Source organism: Podarcis pityusensis, assembly GCF_964106645.2.
Source record: "Podarcis pityusensis genome assembly, chromosome: 1".
Lineage (NCBI taxonomy): Eukaryota > Metazoa > Chordata > Lepidosauria > Squamata > Lacertidae > Podarcis > Podarcis pityusensis.
This window is the reverse complement of record NC_138028.1, coordinates 121,066,834-121,083,311: the sequence shown is the minus strand read 5'-3', so window position 1 is coordinate 121,083,311 and position 16,478 is coordinate 121,066,834. Positions and strand designations below refer to the sequence as shown.

Below are 16,478 nucleotides of genomic sequence, written 5' to 3'. Positions count from 1 at the left end.
AATTACAATTTGACATTTCTGGGAATGTTAACAGTTGGCTGTTTTTCGGGACGCTGTTCTTTTCTGTGTGAAAGCCTGCATGCTTTCCTGCAGTGAACTCAAGTGAAAATCAGAGCACAGGTATATTGCAAGTGTGCACCAAGTCCTTCAGTTACAGGCACATTGTGAGGAGCAAACATCAATGCTACCGTGTCTCTGTAAGTCTTTGCAAAAAGTCCCAGCAGCAATGAATCAGGTCAGGCTGGAAGACACCCTTCTATTCTTAGTATGCAGAGAGACAGCAAAAACCGGGGAGGAATCAGAAAAAGGAAAGCTGAGAGAAACAGGATAATGGAGAGGAGAGGAATTGTTAGGATGCATTACAGTCAGCCTGCAGAGTGAGACATTTGGGGAAACAGAGATAAGAGGGTGGAACCCTCGGAAGCTGTGTCCAATGAGAGGACAATATAGATTTGGAGGAAGGAGACCCCACACTTGGAGCAGAGAAGGAAAACAAGAAGAAACACGGGATACTGGAGTGAGGGTCTGGAACAAAAGGTACTAGCGATGAACCTTTAACGGGAGATTAGTGTAATGTGTGGAAGGGGGCCACGACTTCAGTTATGAAAAAAGGAAATATGAATGGTTGTATCAAGGCTGCACACAATATATAGTGGTACCTCGGAAGCCGAACGGAATCCGTTCCAGAAGCCCATTCGACTTCCAAAACATTCGGAAACCAAGGAAGCTCCTGCAGCCAATCAGAAGCCACAGAACCCACATTGGATGTTTGAGTTCCAAAGAACATTCGCAAACCGGGTTTGCAGCGTTTGGGAGCCAGAACGTTCGACTCGCAAGGCATTCGGGATCCAAGGTACAAGTGTACACTGAAGGAAGAGTATATTGGTGTTCTGAGATTTTCTAGCAGGGGGTGGATAAGCATAGAGGGAATGCAACACATATGTTTAGAACAGATCAGGCATTGCTTCTAACTGTATCTAGTAAATTTAAAAAGAGTTTCCTACCTTAAGTTTTCTAACAGCATCTCTCACGACTTCTGTGCCTTTAGGTTGCTCCACTTCTGTGCTGCCAAGAAACTGAAAACATTGTAATTTGTGAGAAAAGTAGTGGATGCTTGTTACCTTTTTTTTAAAAAAAATGCCTTTGAAATAACTGTATTGATTTTGTATTAATTGTATTAATTTTGTATTAATTTGGTGACAATTTGTTAAAAATTATGGAAAATCAATAAAAATAATTGGCCAAAAAAGAAAGAAAGAGAGAGAGAAAAAAGAAAAGAAAAGAAAAGAAAAGAAAAGACAAGAACTAACTAGCCAGAATTGTAGCTGCAAACTATTTCTCTCTGGGGAATATGCAAGTATAAAGACACGCAAACATATTTCCACTTATGCTAAAAGTTTCTAACTTACCGTACATTAAAACATTTCTTGCTTCATTTTATAGATTTCTACATGCTATTGCATAATCCTTATTTTCATAATTAAAATAGCAGTGTTTCTCTTCTTGTAATCATCACAAACTTGGAGTTGGCATGACTTTTAGCAATGAATGTAACAGCAACAAATGTCATGGCATTATTTTAGGTTACATATTTATTTATTTTTAAAAATCAGAGTGTGCCTGAAGTTTGGTCTCTTTCCAACATTGGCAGCTTGAACAGAGCCACAAAACTAATGGACCCGTCTTAAAACATGCTGTGCCAGCATGAAGTGTAGGGCCAACACATTAGCATAATTCACAATGTTGTGCCAGCATTCCTGACACATATACTGGCACAAACGCTCAGGATCAAGGTGAAACCCAAAAAGCTCTCAATGGTACATTCGCTGTGGAGTGGAAAATGAAGACTTCAGTAGCAATCATAACACCTTGCTTAAGCACATTGTTACTTATATACAAAAAAAGGTAAAGGACCCCTGGATGGGGACTGGAAGACCCTCACAGGTTCTGGTCTAACCCTACAATTTTATGGGGACCCCCTCGACGGTTAAGTCCAGTCAATGCAACTATGGGTTTGCGGCACTCATCTCGCTTTCAGGCCGGGGGAGCCGGCATTTGTCCACAGACAGCTTTCCAGGTCATGTGGCCAGCATGACTAAACAGCTTCTGGTGCAACGGGACACTGTGATGGAAACCAGAGCGCATGAAAACACCGTTTACCTTCCCACCGCAGTGGTGCCTATTTATCTACTTGCACTGGCGTGCTTTCGAACTGCTAGATTGGCAGGAGCTGGGACAGAGCAACAGGAGCTCACCTCATTGCGGGGATTCAAACTGCCAACCTTTCAATCAGCAAGCCCAAGAGGCTCAGTGGTTTGGACCACAGCACCACCCTGCTTTTACACCAGACGAATTTGTCTTATACCAGACGAATGAGGGAAAGATGAACATGCACAACTGCCTTAATCCATAGATCGTGGGTGGGTAGTCTGAGGCAGTGGTGCACAAAATGTGCAATAGTGCGGTGAGAGTGGCACTTTAATTCCTTCGGCTTGTCGAAAAGATTGGCCATGGCCACTACAGATCCTTCTTTTGGCAGAACAGGAGGAGGAAAGAGTAAGAAGCACTTCGATTGCATAGCTGTCAGCTTTTCCCTTTTCTTGTGAGGAATCCTATTCGGAATAAGGGAAATTCCCTTTAAAAAGGGGAAATGTTGACAGCTATGGGATTGTTCTCTACCCCAAATGTGTGGGTGAGAATTATGGGAAGCAGTTCTATAATTATTATTTTTTTATCTATTTGTTTTACATACTTATTTATATATTATTAAATTTGTATGTCTATTAAATTTATTAAATTCATCAGAAGATCTATGGGCAGTTCACAGAATAAAATACGAGATAAAACACAAGTAAATAATTAAACCAAGAGAACAAAACCATAACCCCTATTTTATGTAAGTATAGTAGCAGACTGCTGCTGCTTTTGCATGTACAGTGGTACCTCGGGTTAAGTACTTAATTCGTTCCGGAGGTCCGTTCTTAACCTGAAACTGTTCTTAACCTGAAGCACCACTTTAGCTAATGGGGCCTCCTGCTGCCGTTGTGCCGCCGGAGCACAATTTCTGTTCTCAACCTGAAGCAAAGTTCTTAACCTGAAGCACTATTTCTGGGTTAGCGGAGTCTGTAACCTGAAGCGTATGTAACCCAAGGTACCACTGTACAGGAATGGAGCCACATCTGCATCAATACTTTATTGCAGTGCCTTCTACCCCTCTCCCAACTTACTGCAGGCGCAGAAGAACTAATGACTTCGCAGAATGCTACATCCACAAATTAATCACCATTTATTTCACCCATGTGCTAGTGAGCAATACTGAACACGTGGCAGGTTTATGGTTTACTCTTCCAACTGGTTTCCACTGTTGAACCACTTCATGAAACACGATAGCTGATCTCACGATAGTTTCACACACGTGTAATAAAGTTGCAGCTCCAGTGAACACGACCCCATTTCAACACCAATAATATCAATGCAGAAGGGCCAATGCTATCTAATGCTATCTAAACAATTTGGAATACACTATATGAGGCCTCAAGCAAGTCCTCTGCTCACATATTAGCACTTACATTTCCCCCTTGAATCCCAAAATATATAATTTGCAAGCAAGGAATGGATCAAGGCAGGGATCTCGGCTCCTGCAAACTGAAGGCGGAATGGGGGATCTATTTCCTTCTTCCCCTTGCAATCCCTATTGGCCCAAAAGTCTGTTCCAGGATTATCCTTGCTTCTATTTATGGAGGTCTCCAGTAGATTGAAACCTCTTCCCTGAAAAGCATGGAAAAGCACCATCGGCTCAGACCGGTGATGGTCTATCATATTTACACAACTAACACTGAGTTAACAATAATCTTAACTGCTCTTTTCACTTCGGTCCTTAAACCTATTCTGAGAAACAAGAACCGCATTTCTGTGCTCAGTTAACACAGAAGCTTCATGCAAGCAAATGTATAATGTGGTGGTTAATGTAGCTATAATAGACTAAGACCACTGCAGACTTTTTTAAAAAGGTGTTTCCTCTCTACAGCATCCCAGGGTTTCCAGAAGAAATGCACAACTTTTACTCCGAAGCATGAGCCATGTGTTTTTAAACTGAGCGTTGGTTTAAGTAGTGAAGATATGAAAACCAGCATTTCCATCAGTTTCCTTAGTAAAAATACTTTCAGCAAGTAACCTGGGCACTGACACAAGGTTTTCATTTATTTCTAAAGAATCTACATTCCCCAGAAAATAATTGAACATATAACATATTTATTTTAAATACTACCAAAACCTTTCCACCCAGTCGCTGGGTGAAAACTTTGAATTATAAAGAAAATTCAGGGGATGAATATATCCTGAAGAAATAAAATAAGAAAGGTGGCATTCATTTATTTAATCAGAAACAGTGTGCCACAGGCTATTTCAATATTTGTAGAAGCTGAACGGACTAGTCACAATTATTTTTGTGAAGCATCAGATCTCATGGACAAATTTCACCTTTTAACACAGAATAGCACACAAAACTCCACTGCTGTGAATTTTACAAGCTTGTGCACACACACAAATGTGTGGAATCACAGATAAAGTGAGCGTTTAGTAAATAAAAATAAAAGAGGTATTGCATGTGTCATATATAATCTCAAACATAATTTCTATAGTAGTAAGGCCAATTGGCTATTTTTAAAAGTGTTGTTGGTATATTACAGATTCAGATTCACAGCAACTTTATTTAGCCCTTTCCTCATAATTTCAAAAACACTTAAGTTCTCTGTTTCCGCCCCCCTTCCAAATACATTAAAAACACATCAGTTTGGTATATTAATAGCTCCATTAGATTCCTCCCACCCCCCCAAATCCCACACTCTAGTCTAGAGAGAAGTCTATTGGTAATGTTTTGCCAAAAGCAAATTGGACTAACTTCATCAACTACACTTAATGTGAAAATAAGTGCACCAGTTATTTAGCTTTATCAGAGTTGTATGTTCTGTTTCTTCCTTGTGTGCCTTTAATTATTTTTCTTCTTTCCTCATTCGATCTTCATGTTTGCTTCACTCGCTTCCTGGAATGCAGGGATAATGTTCCAGGCTATTTCTGAAATTATGTATATGAGCACTTGGGAACTACTGCCATTCTGGTAGTGATCAAGACCCAATATTGGGAGACAACTGCTCTGAACTCTAAAGAGGAACTGTGAAATGGACAATATGTGTTAATCAATTTTAAGAAACCAGAGATGACGGGGTGTTTTTTGGTAGACTTGGAACTTCTTCAGGTGTTCATCTTATGTAGACAAAAATGAGGAGGGGTGAGGAAACTTTTTGTCCTGATGGGCCTGACCTTTATCTCCTCCCACCCCTGTGGGCAAACCCTGACAGCTGGGCAGGACAATAATCTGATATCAAATTGACTGACACCTGTTGATTGACCTGCAGGGATGGGAAGAGATCGTGTGACCAAGTGGGATTGTACTCCCCACCCACCAGCTACTGGGTACAGAGTTCAATCCTGCTTTCTGTGGTAAGCCAGTGTGGTGTAGTGGTTAAGACTGGTAAATTCATAATCTGGTGAACTGGGTTCGCGTCTCCGCTCCTCCACATGCAGATGCTGGGTAACCTTGGGCTAGTCACACTTCTCTGAAGTCTCTCAGCCCCACTCACCTCACAGAGTGTTTGTTGTGGAGGAGGAAGGGAAAGGAGAATGTTAGCCGCTTTGAGACTCCTTCGGGTAGTCATAAAGCGGGATATCAAATCCAAACTTTCTGCAGGGATCAGCTGTGTGGGCAGCCAATCCAGACACATCGCTACCTGTTCCACCCTTAACATCACATATTATATAACGTGTGGGGCAAGTAGGCATGGTTCATGGAAAATGGCCTGGTGAACCAAATTTGGCTGTGGGGTGCAGGTTCCCCGCTGCTGGTGTAGAGGAATGAGTGTATCTGCATCAGCCCACATGCCCAACTGGACGTGTCCAGCAATGTTAGGGGTGAAGCTGACAGGTATGCTCCCATCTCTGCACACACTAGCATATCCAGGATGAATGCAAGAATTGAGGACCACAGTACCTCAATTCCACATGCCTCTTTCCATATGAACAACCTACCCAGACCCTGAGATCATCGTCTGAGGCTCTCCTTCATGTGCCTCCTCCTTGAGAGGTCCAGAGGGTGGCAACACAAGAACAGGCCTTCTCTGTAGTGGCTCCCCATCTGTGGAATGCTCTCCCTAGGGAAGTTCGCCTGGCACCTTCATTATACACCTTTAGGAACTAGGCAAAAATGTTCCTTTTTAACCAGACCTTTGGTTGATTTGATTGACATCCTATACCCTTTTAAAATGTGGGGTTTTTTGGGGGGGGGGGGTTATTAGGTTCTTGTTTTTATTTTGATTATATCTTTTGTGGTTTTTATTTTATTCTGTGAACCACCCTGAGACCTCCGCATATAAGGTGGTAAATAAATAAATAAAAGTTCTTAGTGCTCTGGCAGTTCTCATTTAAGATACAGTGGTACCTCGGTTGTTGAACGTAATCCGTTCAAGAACCAAGGTGCAAAGGGCAGTTGGCGAAGTCAGCAGAGAAAAAAGAGGGGGGAAACGTAGTGGAAGCTGTCCCGAGTTTGGAGGCACGTTCGAAAAGGGAAGCAGTTACTTCCAGGTTTTCAGTGTTTGGGTTCCGAAACATTCAGCTTCTGAGCGCCTCAAAAACCGAGGTACCACTGTATCTGTAGAGGGATCCAGGTGGCTGAGCCTATGTACTGCTCTGCTATTTCAATGAGCTGTAAAATCACAGCACATATGTGTCGCACTCCATGGTGCTATTTCTGACCTTTTCCCCCCTCAGCTTTCTTGAAACTGGGATAAACAATTGACAAATTGAATTACTCAAACTCGTTTTCAAGAGGAAAACATGAGACCATTTTCACTGCAATTCATACGGCTCTGAAAAAGTGAAGTCTAGACAGGTTCTTTTCCATCCAAATTTGACAAACGAATACTTTTGCAAAACTTACACATGCATCAGCTCTGCAACCCATAACATGTTTTCCTGCGTTACTTCTGGAACAGATGTTGGGCTTAAGTGGGAGCCCACAAAACTGGACTCTTTGTAGGGATGTTTAGCTTTTGTTCTGCTCCACCAATAACTGAAGAATTACTTGAAACAGATTAGACAATGTTTCATTTATTTATTTATTTTTAATCCAGTATAAAGCTTGGGAATGGTTTTTGGATAACTCAGCCAGAGATTTAGGTCATATAAGAACTGCATGTAAATCCTTCTCTTCCAGTAGAGAGCAGTGTAGGATTTGCTACTAAGATGATAGTAACTGCTTCTTTATCCCTATTTCACAAATTATTCATCAAGTTTTACAATGACTTTTAAAGCCTTTGAAACACTGAATACTAATAATTTCGTGGTATGTGTACCCATGACAGAAGTAAAAACAACAAACAGTCCTGCGATACCTTAAAAATAACAAAACTGTTGCAGTATATGGTTTTGCAGACTAGAGCCACCTAATCAGACATATGAAGTATTATCATTAGTTACCAGATGATATATTAATACAATTTCTTCTCTCTGTAAGCATGTAAACTGTTGGGTCAAAAAGCTAAGAAATGCAAGAGGGCCATTGGGTCTGGAATAAAAGTATCTCCTGACTCCATAAAGCAGATAAGAAGGCAGTTTGAATTTTACACAGAAAGCCTGCTGCCAAAGATTGATAAACGGTCTCTCTTTTTCATCACTGAAGTTAAGAAGAAAGTTGATTTATGACTGAATGAAAGCAAAGCATCTCTGATCCTGCAGCACTAAGCTAAGGCAAGATGGAAGGGAGGGAATTGACTGGTTCTTGGAAACCAAACAAGGAAACAGAATCAAAGAACCACTTGCAGTGCATGCTAGGGGTGGGGGTGGAGTGGGAAACAGCTTCAGATTAAACAACAACAACCAGAAAGGCAGAATATGAAACTTAGTAATAAGCAAAAATGTATACTGTATATTTTGACCCTGTATGGATGACATGCTTAAACCAAATCAGGGGTGCCAACTTGAATAAAAAAAATTGGGAGGAGGGGGGGTAAGTCCTGCTCCATGTAATCAATCATAGCCATTTGAATGGCAATGCCTATCAACTTTTTTGGGGGGGGGCTCAAATATTTTAGGGGGAGGCAAAGGGACCTTGGCCCCTAGGAGTTGGTTCCTATGAACCAAACCAAGTCTCAGAGCAAATGTGAAGGCTCCCGGGGACAAAATAATGAGTGCTGTGTCCCTTCAGACCACAATTCAATCTGACCATCACTTGGGTATGAATATTCACAGGATGAAGGCTCAGGATAACACTGGACACCTGGAATGGCTTGCAGAGGCATGTTTAATAATGGGTACAACTATGCCATGGATAAGATAAGGTTATCTGAAGAAGTCAAGATGTCAAGACTGAGTATACCTGTTGGCCGACGCCAGGAAAGAGTGAGAAGTGATAGGCAGAAATGCTCTTAGAAGAAGAAGAAAATGAGTCAGCTACTGGCAGAGGAGCAACAAGGTTGAAATCAAGCACAGAATGAGAGCGCCAAAGATTGAGAAGCCAGGGGCTTTTTTGCTTAGGCAACGAGTCCCAAGATGTTCTATAACTTATTTATAACAAGTGATGGTAAATAGTCAGAGAGCCATTTATTGATTTGATCTCTTTTTATCCCTCTTTCCAGTCCATTGCCATCTCCCAAAGCAGCTCACTTCAATTAAAAACAAAGATACAGGCTGCAATATTGTGCTTACAAAGGCACACAAGGGAAAGGAAGTGGAAGGATGATGCAAAGTGGAAATGCTGTTCTATCAGAACTATTTGCTGAGCTGCAAGTGCAGCCAAGATGGATGAGCAGTACCCACATTAAAGGTAAAGAGACCCCTGACCATTAGGTCCAGTCGTGGCCGACTCTGGGGTTGCGGTGCTCATCTCGCTTTATTGGCTGAGGGAGCCGGTGTACAGCTTCCGGGTCATGTGGCCAGCATGACAAAGCCAATTCTGGTGAACCAGAGCAGCGAACGGAAACGCCATTTACCTTCCTGCCGGAGCGGTACCTATTTATCTACTTGCACTTTGACGTGCTTTCGAACTGCTAGGTTGGCAGGAGCAGGGACCGAGCAACGGGAGCTCACCCCGTCGTGGGGATTCGAACCGCCGACCTGATCAGCAAGTCCTAGGCTCTGTGGTTTAACCCACAGCGCCCCAAAGTCTGGGGAAAGAGATGGCATCTTCATTCGCCAATGAAACGCAACGTCAACATTGTGCTGAGGTGCAGCTCAGAGGAAAGATTGTTCCAAAGTAAGTTACCACCCCAAAGAAAGCCCATGGGCCCTACCCATCTCATTAGGCATGGAGACTACCACCAGCATGTCTCCTTCAGATCAGAAAACTCAGGGAGGTCAGTGGAACAGGTGACATTCTTTCAGTTAGTGGTGGTTTAGGGTCTAAATGTCATGCTTCTCTAATCATTCTATCTGTGCAAGCCTTGCAGCTTGCCAGATGGAACAATCCCCCTCTCCTCCCCTCTGTGTGCTGTTTTATGGGTTCTCCCAACACAAATAGTTGGTGGTGCTGGAGCATATGGCGGGGAGGAGACCTCAGTATACCAACCAACATGCTGGCCAACAGTCTTCCTGCCTGAGATGGTCTCGGAGGTGGTGTAGAAGAACTCCACTCATGTTTTGGGGGCTTCAATATCCATACCAATGCTGCTTCTACTGTGCTCATTGAGGACTTCATGATAAACATGAGACTATGTTGGTATATCAAGTGCCCAACCCATATTGAAAGACCTGCCCTGGATCTTACTGATGCAACAGAGCAGGAGGACAGAAATGTTTTAGCAGTGGGGCTTATGGTGAATCCATTATCATGGATAAATCATGTGAGATTTGACCTGATCATAAATCACCCTGCAGGGTTGGGGAACCTATTAGGTAAAGGTAAAGGGACCCCTGACAGTTAAGTCCAGTCACAAATGACACTGGGGTTGCAGCACTCATCTCACTTTACAGGCCGAGGGAGCTGGCGTTTGTCTGCTTCCACAGACAGTTTTTTCGGGTCATGTGGCCAGCATGACTAAGCCGCTTCTGGCAAAGCCAGAGCAGTGCACGGAAACCCCGTTTACCTTCCCGCTGGAGCGGTACCTATTTATCTACTTGCACTGGCGTGCTTCCGCACTGCTAGGTTGGCAGGAGCTGGGACCGAACAACAGGAGCTCACCACATTGCAGGGCCTCGAACTGCTGACCTTCTGATTGGCAAGTCCAAGAAGCACAGTGGTTTAAACCACAGCACCACCCGCGTCCCAGGGGCACCTATTAAGATGGCATATAAGGGATTTCTGACTGCTCTGGGGGATTTTTCTAATCAACATGGTTTGTGTGCTTGTCCAAGCCCTGGTCTTGCTACAGTGTAGCGCTAAAGGGAGTGCTCTTGACATGGTCACTTCCAGGTCCCCTCTTCAAAGAAGGATAATAGATGGACTGCAAGTGGTATAAAGCCCAAGATGAATCTGACCAAACACAGGTACAAGCTCATTATTGTGCCTACCATGTTATAGTGATAGTGGTGCAAAAGGCTTACAGTGGTACCTCGGGTTAAGTACTTAATTCGTTCTGGAGGTCCGTTCTTAACCTGAAACTGTTCTTAACCTGAAGCACCACTTTAGCTAATGGGGCCTCCTGCTGCCATGCCGCCGGAGCACGAATTCTGTTCTCATCCCGAAGCAAAGTTCTTAACCCGAGGTACTATTTCTTGGTTAGTGGAGTCTGTATGTAGAAGCGTATGTAACCTGAAGCATATGTAACCCGAGGTACCACTGTACTTCTTTTCCACCATTGCACCCTCTAGTAGCTGTCCAGCAGATCCTTTCCACATGGTGAAAGGCTTTTAGTATCTATCCAGTTGAAAGGGACTGTTGCGATTTTCCTAGTCAGAAGAACTGATGGCACCATTGGAGAAACTTCATGATAAGTTGCAATATATAAACTTCCCTATGCGGATATTAAACTTGAATGACATAATCAAGTTCTCCCATCAATGTACAACATCTAACAGAAAAACAACTCTGAATGGAAACTCGTTACACTTTGGGTTGCACTCTTCAGCATTACGCATCTATGAAATGCAAGGTAAAAGAAACTTTGAAGCTGGATCTGGCAAGAAATCATAGAATCATAGAATCATAGAGTTGGAAGAGACCACAAGGGCCATCGAGTCCAACCCCCTGCCAAGCAGGAAACACCATCAGAGCACTCCTGACATATGGTTGTCAAGCCTCTGCTTAAAGACCTCCAAAGAAGGAGACTCCACCACACTCCTTGGCAGCAAATTCCACTGTCAAACAGCTCTTACTGTCAGGAAGTTCTTCCTAATGTTTAGGTGGAATCTTCTTTCTTGTAGTTTGGATCCATTGCTCCATGTCCGCTTCTCTGGAGCAGCAGAAAACAACCTTTCTCCCTCCTCTATGTGACATCCTTTTATATATTTGAACATGGCTATCATATCACCCCTTAACCTCCTCTTCTCCAGGCTAAACATGCCCAGCTCTCTTAGCCGTTCCTCATAAGGCATCGTTTCCAGGCCTTTGACCATTTTGATTGCCCTCCTCTGGACACGTTCCAGTTTGTCAATGTCCTTCTTGAACTGTGGTGCCCAGAACTGGACACAGTACTCCAGGTGAGGTCTGACCAGAGCAGAATACAATGGCACTATTACTTCCCTTGATCTAGATGCTATACTCCTATTGATGCAGCCCAGAATTGCATTGGCTTTTTTAGCTGCCGCGTCACACTGTTGGCTCATGTCAAGTTTGTGGTCAACCAAGACTCCTAGATCCTTTTCACATGTACTGCTCTCAAGCCAGGTGTCACCCATCTTGTATTTGTGCCTCTCATTTTTTTTGCCCAAGTGCAATACTTTACATTTCTCCCTGTTAAAATTCATCTTGTTTGTTTTGGCCCAGTTCTCTAATCTGTCAAGGTCGTTTTGAAGTGTGATCCTGTCCTCTGGGGTGTTAGCCACCCCTCCCAATTTGGTGTCATCTGCAAATTTGATCAGGATGCCCTTGAGTCCATCATCCAAGTCGTTGATAAAGATGTTGAATAAGACCGGGCCCAAGACAGAACCCTGTGGCACCCCACTAGTCACTCTTCTCCAGGATGAAGAGGAACCATTGATGAGCACCCTTTGGGTTCGGTCAGTCAGCCAGTTACCAATCCACTGAGTGGTAGCATAGTCAAGACCACATTTTACCAGCTTCTTTACAAGAATATCATGAGGCACCTTGTCAAATGCCTTGCTGAAATCAAGGTAGGCTACATCCACTGCGTTCCCTTCATCTACCAGGCTTGTAATTCTGTCAAAAAACGAGATCAGGTTAGTCTGACATGACTTATTTTTCAGAAATCCATGCTGACTATTGGTGATCACAGCATTCCTTTCTAGGTGCTCACAGACTGTTTGCTTAATGATCTGCTCCAGAATCTTCCCTGGTATTGATGTCAGACTGACTGGGCGGTAATTATTTGGGTCCTCTCTTTTCCCCTTTTTGAAAATAGGGACAACATTTGCCCTCCTCCAGTCTGCCGGGACTTCGCCTGTTCTCCAGGAATTCTCAAAGATGACTGCCAGTGGTTCTGAGATTACATCTGCCAGTTCTTTTAATACTCTTGGATGCAGTTCATCTGGCCCTGGAGACTTGAATACATCTAAACTAGCCAAGTATTCTTGTACTATCTCCTTAGTTATTCTGGGCTGTGTTTCCTCTGCTGAATCATTTGCTCCAAATTCTTCAGGTCGGGCATTGTTTTCTTTATCGGAGAAGACTGAGGCAAAGAAGGCATTGAGGAGTTCAGCTCTTTCTGTGTCCCCTGTTTGCATTTCACCATCTTCTCCTCTGAGTGACCCCACTGTTTCTTTGTTCTTCCTTTTGCTAAGGACATACCCATAAAAGCCTTTTTTGTTGCTTTTAACCTCTCTAGCAAGCCTGAGTTCATTCTGTGCTTTAGCTTTTCTGACTTTGTGTCTACACGTGCTGACTATTTGTTTGAATTCCTCTTTGGTGGTTTACCCCCTTTTCCATTTTTTGTACACATCCTTTTTTAATCTTAACTCAGTTAAAAGTTCTTTAGATAGCCACCCTGGCTTCTTTAGGCACCTTCCATGTTTCTGTCTCATTAGTATTGCCTGACGTTGTGCTTTTACTATCTCCCTCTTAACAAACTCCCAGCCATCATGAACTCCCTTTCCTTTTAGTATTACTGTCCATGGGATCTCACCCAGCACTTCCCTAAGTTTGAAAGCTATAATTTAATAAACACTCTTCAACACTCATCAGTACCATGTTTGCCTTATATACTCTAAAACGACAATAATAAACACTTTATAAGGCCTGACTGATAGGACGTTAAGATCATTTGTAAATCAGTTTCATATTCCTGTGGCTGCACTTGCAATTTCAAAGGGGAAATGGCGCAAAGGCTTCTTCAGGTTGCCTTTACACAGTCTCAAGGTGTGTGAAGAGATGTCCCTTAGAAAAGATATCTCGTTGCTGTTCCTGCAGTGAACCTTTCCTTCCTTAACATTTGTTCTGCTTTTGACAGATGTACTTATCAGCTAAACGAACACCGACTTGAGTTGTCTGTTTTCCACCTCCTTCTATTCTTTAGGCTGCTTTCCCTGGTTTTTCAATGTACCCATTTGCATGTTTATCCAGCTTTATGTTTTTTATCTTCATGTTGTTGCTTTTTAAACACATTCATAGTAGGCACACTCATGATGTCAGCAACCTAATTCCAGCCAATAAAGTATACAGCCGGAGTCAGCCTCAAACTTACAGAACAACTTTCCCTCGAGTTAAACCTCAGAAAAATATTGTTTTGGGTATGAACAAACCCCAGCAATTGTACTTCCACTGAAGCTCCACAATTCAAATTATGTTAGTCTGGATGTTCCCCTTACTGTGTGTCAATGGCTCATGCAGACAAGTGCTAATGAGTCTAATTCATAGAATTCTAAAAGAGAGTTTTGTCAAAGCAAGTGGATAATCTATAATCAAAGCAGAGGGAAAGGAAGCTTGGAAGGACCACAAATAGCTTATTGCCTCTGGGAACATTAATTTTGTTCTATTTCTTTGTGCACAAATAAATGTGATTCATTTCCGTTTTTAAGCCGAGCCAATAAACATATCCTTGACTAGCCTAATCACAATGGCTATTTCAAATCAATAGCATGGAGGAACCACATAACCGAGCCCTGGCACAATTAATTGAAACCAAATGTACAAAACTCAGTGAAGCTTCAGATAAAAACCATGTCCCATCTCCTAAGCTACTCTGGTTTTCTTCATGGAGAAAATAATGAAGGATTCCCCCCCCCCCCAATCAAATGCTGACTTTCCTTTTTGCAGCTTATAATATATGTTTTCTTCTAAGATAAGGATACTGGTGTCGTTTGACAAGAAAGAGTACCTACGTTTGAATAGAAATTTATGACAATGGCATTTGAGTGCTTCTTAGCAAGTCATTAGGAATGCTTTTCAAGTCACTGTTTCAATCTTTAGATGGTGACTGGGAATAAGGGCTGCAATCCAATGCATAAATAGACTGTTTCATTCCCTTACCTTCAATGCGATTTAAGAAGCACTGAAGCCATGGTGATACACTTGAATTCCCCCTCCATTTTAGCCAATATATTTAAATGATTCTCCCCAAGCATGGAACAACTTGCCTGCCTAAAGAGGTGTTAAGGATTTAAAGGCAAACTAATGTTTAAAGAAGGTATTTTATAATTACCTGCTTTACTCATCCTTTTTACAGAAACAACACAATATGCTTCCTGTACACTACAGTGCATTTTATTGATGATAATATTAAAACCGCATTCAAGTATTTCCTTTAAGTATTCCTCCTGGTTGTGAAGCAGGAGAGGCTGCGGTGTGTGTGTGTGTGTGTGTGTGTGTGTGTGTGTGTCAGCCTCTGAAGACAAGAAGAGATTCATCTTCAGAGTCCTCTTCAGGCCAACACTGGGGCTATGAGATAGGGGACACAATGTGTCCTATCAAGTCAGTGCCCGTGTGGGGTGGCAAAGTGTAAGGCAGGGGTCAGCAAACTAAGGCTCAGGGGCCAGATGCGGCCCACCAGACTTGTTAATCCAGCCCGCGAACCTTGCAGACCCTGCCACCCACTCGGTCAGCTAAACTGGAATCTTAAGTTCCTTTTAGATTATTTTAGGGCACCCTCAGAAGGTTGTTTACAGCTACACAGCGAATCTCCATCTGTGAGTGCTACTCTTTCGCTGCACAAGCCACCTTAATTAACACCACGTCACGCTGTTACAATTCTGTTTCTTTCACATCTCACTGACAGTGTGAACTAGTATGATTATATTATGCAATCTGGCTTCTTAAATCCAAGCATTTGAAAAGACCATTTATTAATTAGCATTCTGACTTTCATTTACATTTTTACATTTTTTAAAAATGGAATCCTCGTTCCCCGCGAATAATAGTTTTCAAAACTCCCCTTAGCTGTGAAGCCAATTCCCAGGTTTTATGAGATTCAGCTCTTAAACAAACTCAAAATGTGTGGGAAATAGGAGCCCTCTACCAAACTTATGCTTCACATATATATATATATTTTTTGGACAGCGAAAATTGTTGGCTCATAAAAAGTTAAGAGATACATTATGGCATTGCACTGAGAAGACTCTTCCTCAGTGCCTATGGCTGTGTGTTTTGTGCAATTACCAAAAAGCTAATTTACCATAAGCATTGTATGAATGAGCCAGTAACATGGGACTGCAGGACATTCTCCCTATTTATCAGCAGGGAAGGAACCTGCAGATGTCCGTTGTCTGTTCATTTTGGAATATCAATTACATTAACATGACTCAGTTCCTTACTGGGCCATCACTCACTGCTGGTCCCTTAACTAGCATGTATTGATTTCTGTACTTCACACTTCTTCATTTGTGTCCCAAACTGACCCCATTGCCTTTGGCTGAGGGACACACCGTGACCTATATTTAAAAGCACCCCTTATCACAAATTAGTCACACAGCACCTTTCTGTCTTTGTAACACTTTCAATTTGCTTAGATCTCATTTGATGCTTAACTCTCCTCATTTCTCAGCCAGAGGTCACCTTATTGTTCCCGCTTCCAGCTCAATTACCATTACTGGCAAACCTCTTAGTAATCTGTCTACCGTGCCATTATTCAGAACAGCTGTGTTATCTCACACTTTTAGCTTATTGATTTTCCTGTAAACCTGAGAGATGGAAATATTTTCCTTTAACATTGCCTCAACACTTAGTTGCCAAATCAACTTTCTGCAGGGTTTCCTAACTGTGTAGCATTTGATCAAGTTGAAAATGTTCACAGATAGGGATGTAAAATAGACATACTTCACCATCATGTTAGTTATGTAGCTGATATGTCCCTGCTTACCTGTCTTAGTATTTTAGGGCAGCT

The 16,478-nt window shown here is 42.5% G+C and overlaps 1 protein-coding gene across 7 annotated transcripts in view; it reads right to left on the bottom strand.

Moving 5' to 3' along the window:
• Positions 1-16,478, bottom strand: part of GULP1 (GULP PTB domain containing engulfment adaptor 1) — a 182,099-nt gene that overhangs the window by 39,914 nt on the left and 125,707 nt on the right. For all 7 annotated transcript variants that reach the window (XM_080972267.1, XM_080972269.1, XM_080972268.1 and 4 more), the window contains one exon: positions 1,005-1,076. In XM_080972267.1, coding sequence (XP_080828393.1) covers positions 1,005-1,076 — 72 coding nt within the window. The remainder of the gene's footprint in view (positions 1-1,004; positions 1,077-16,478) is intronic.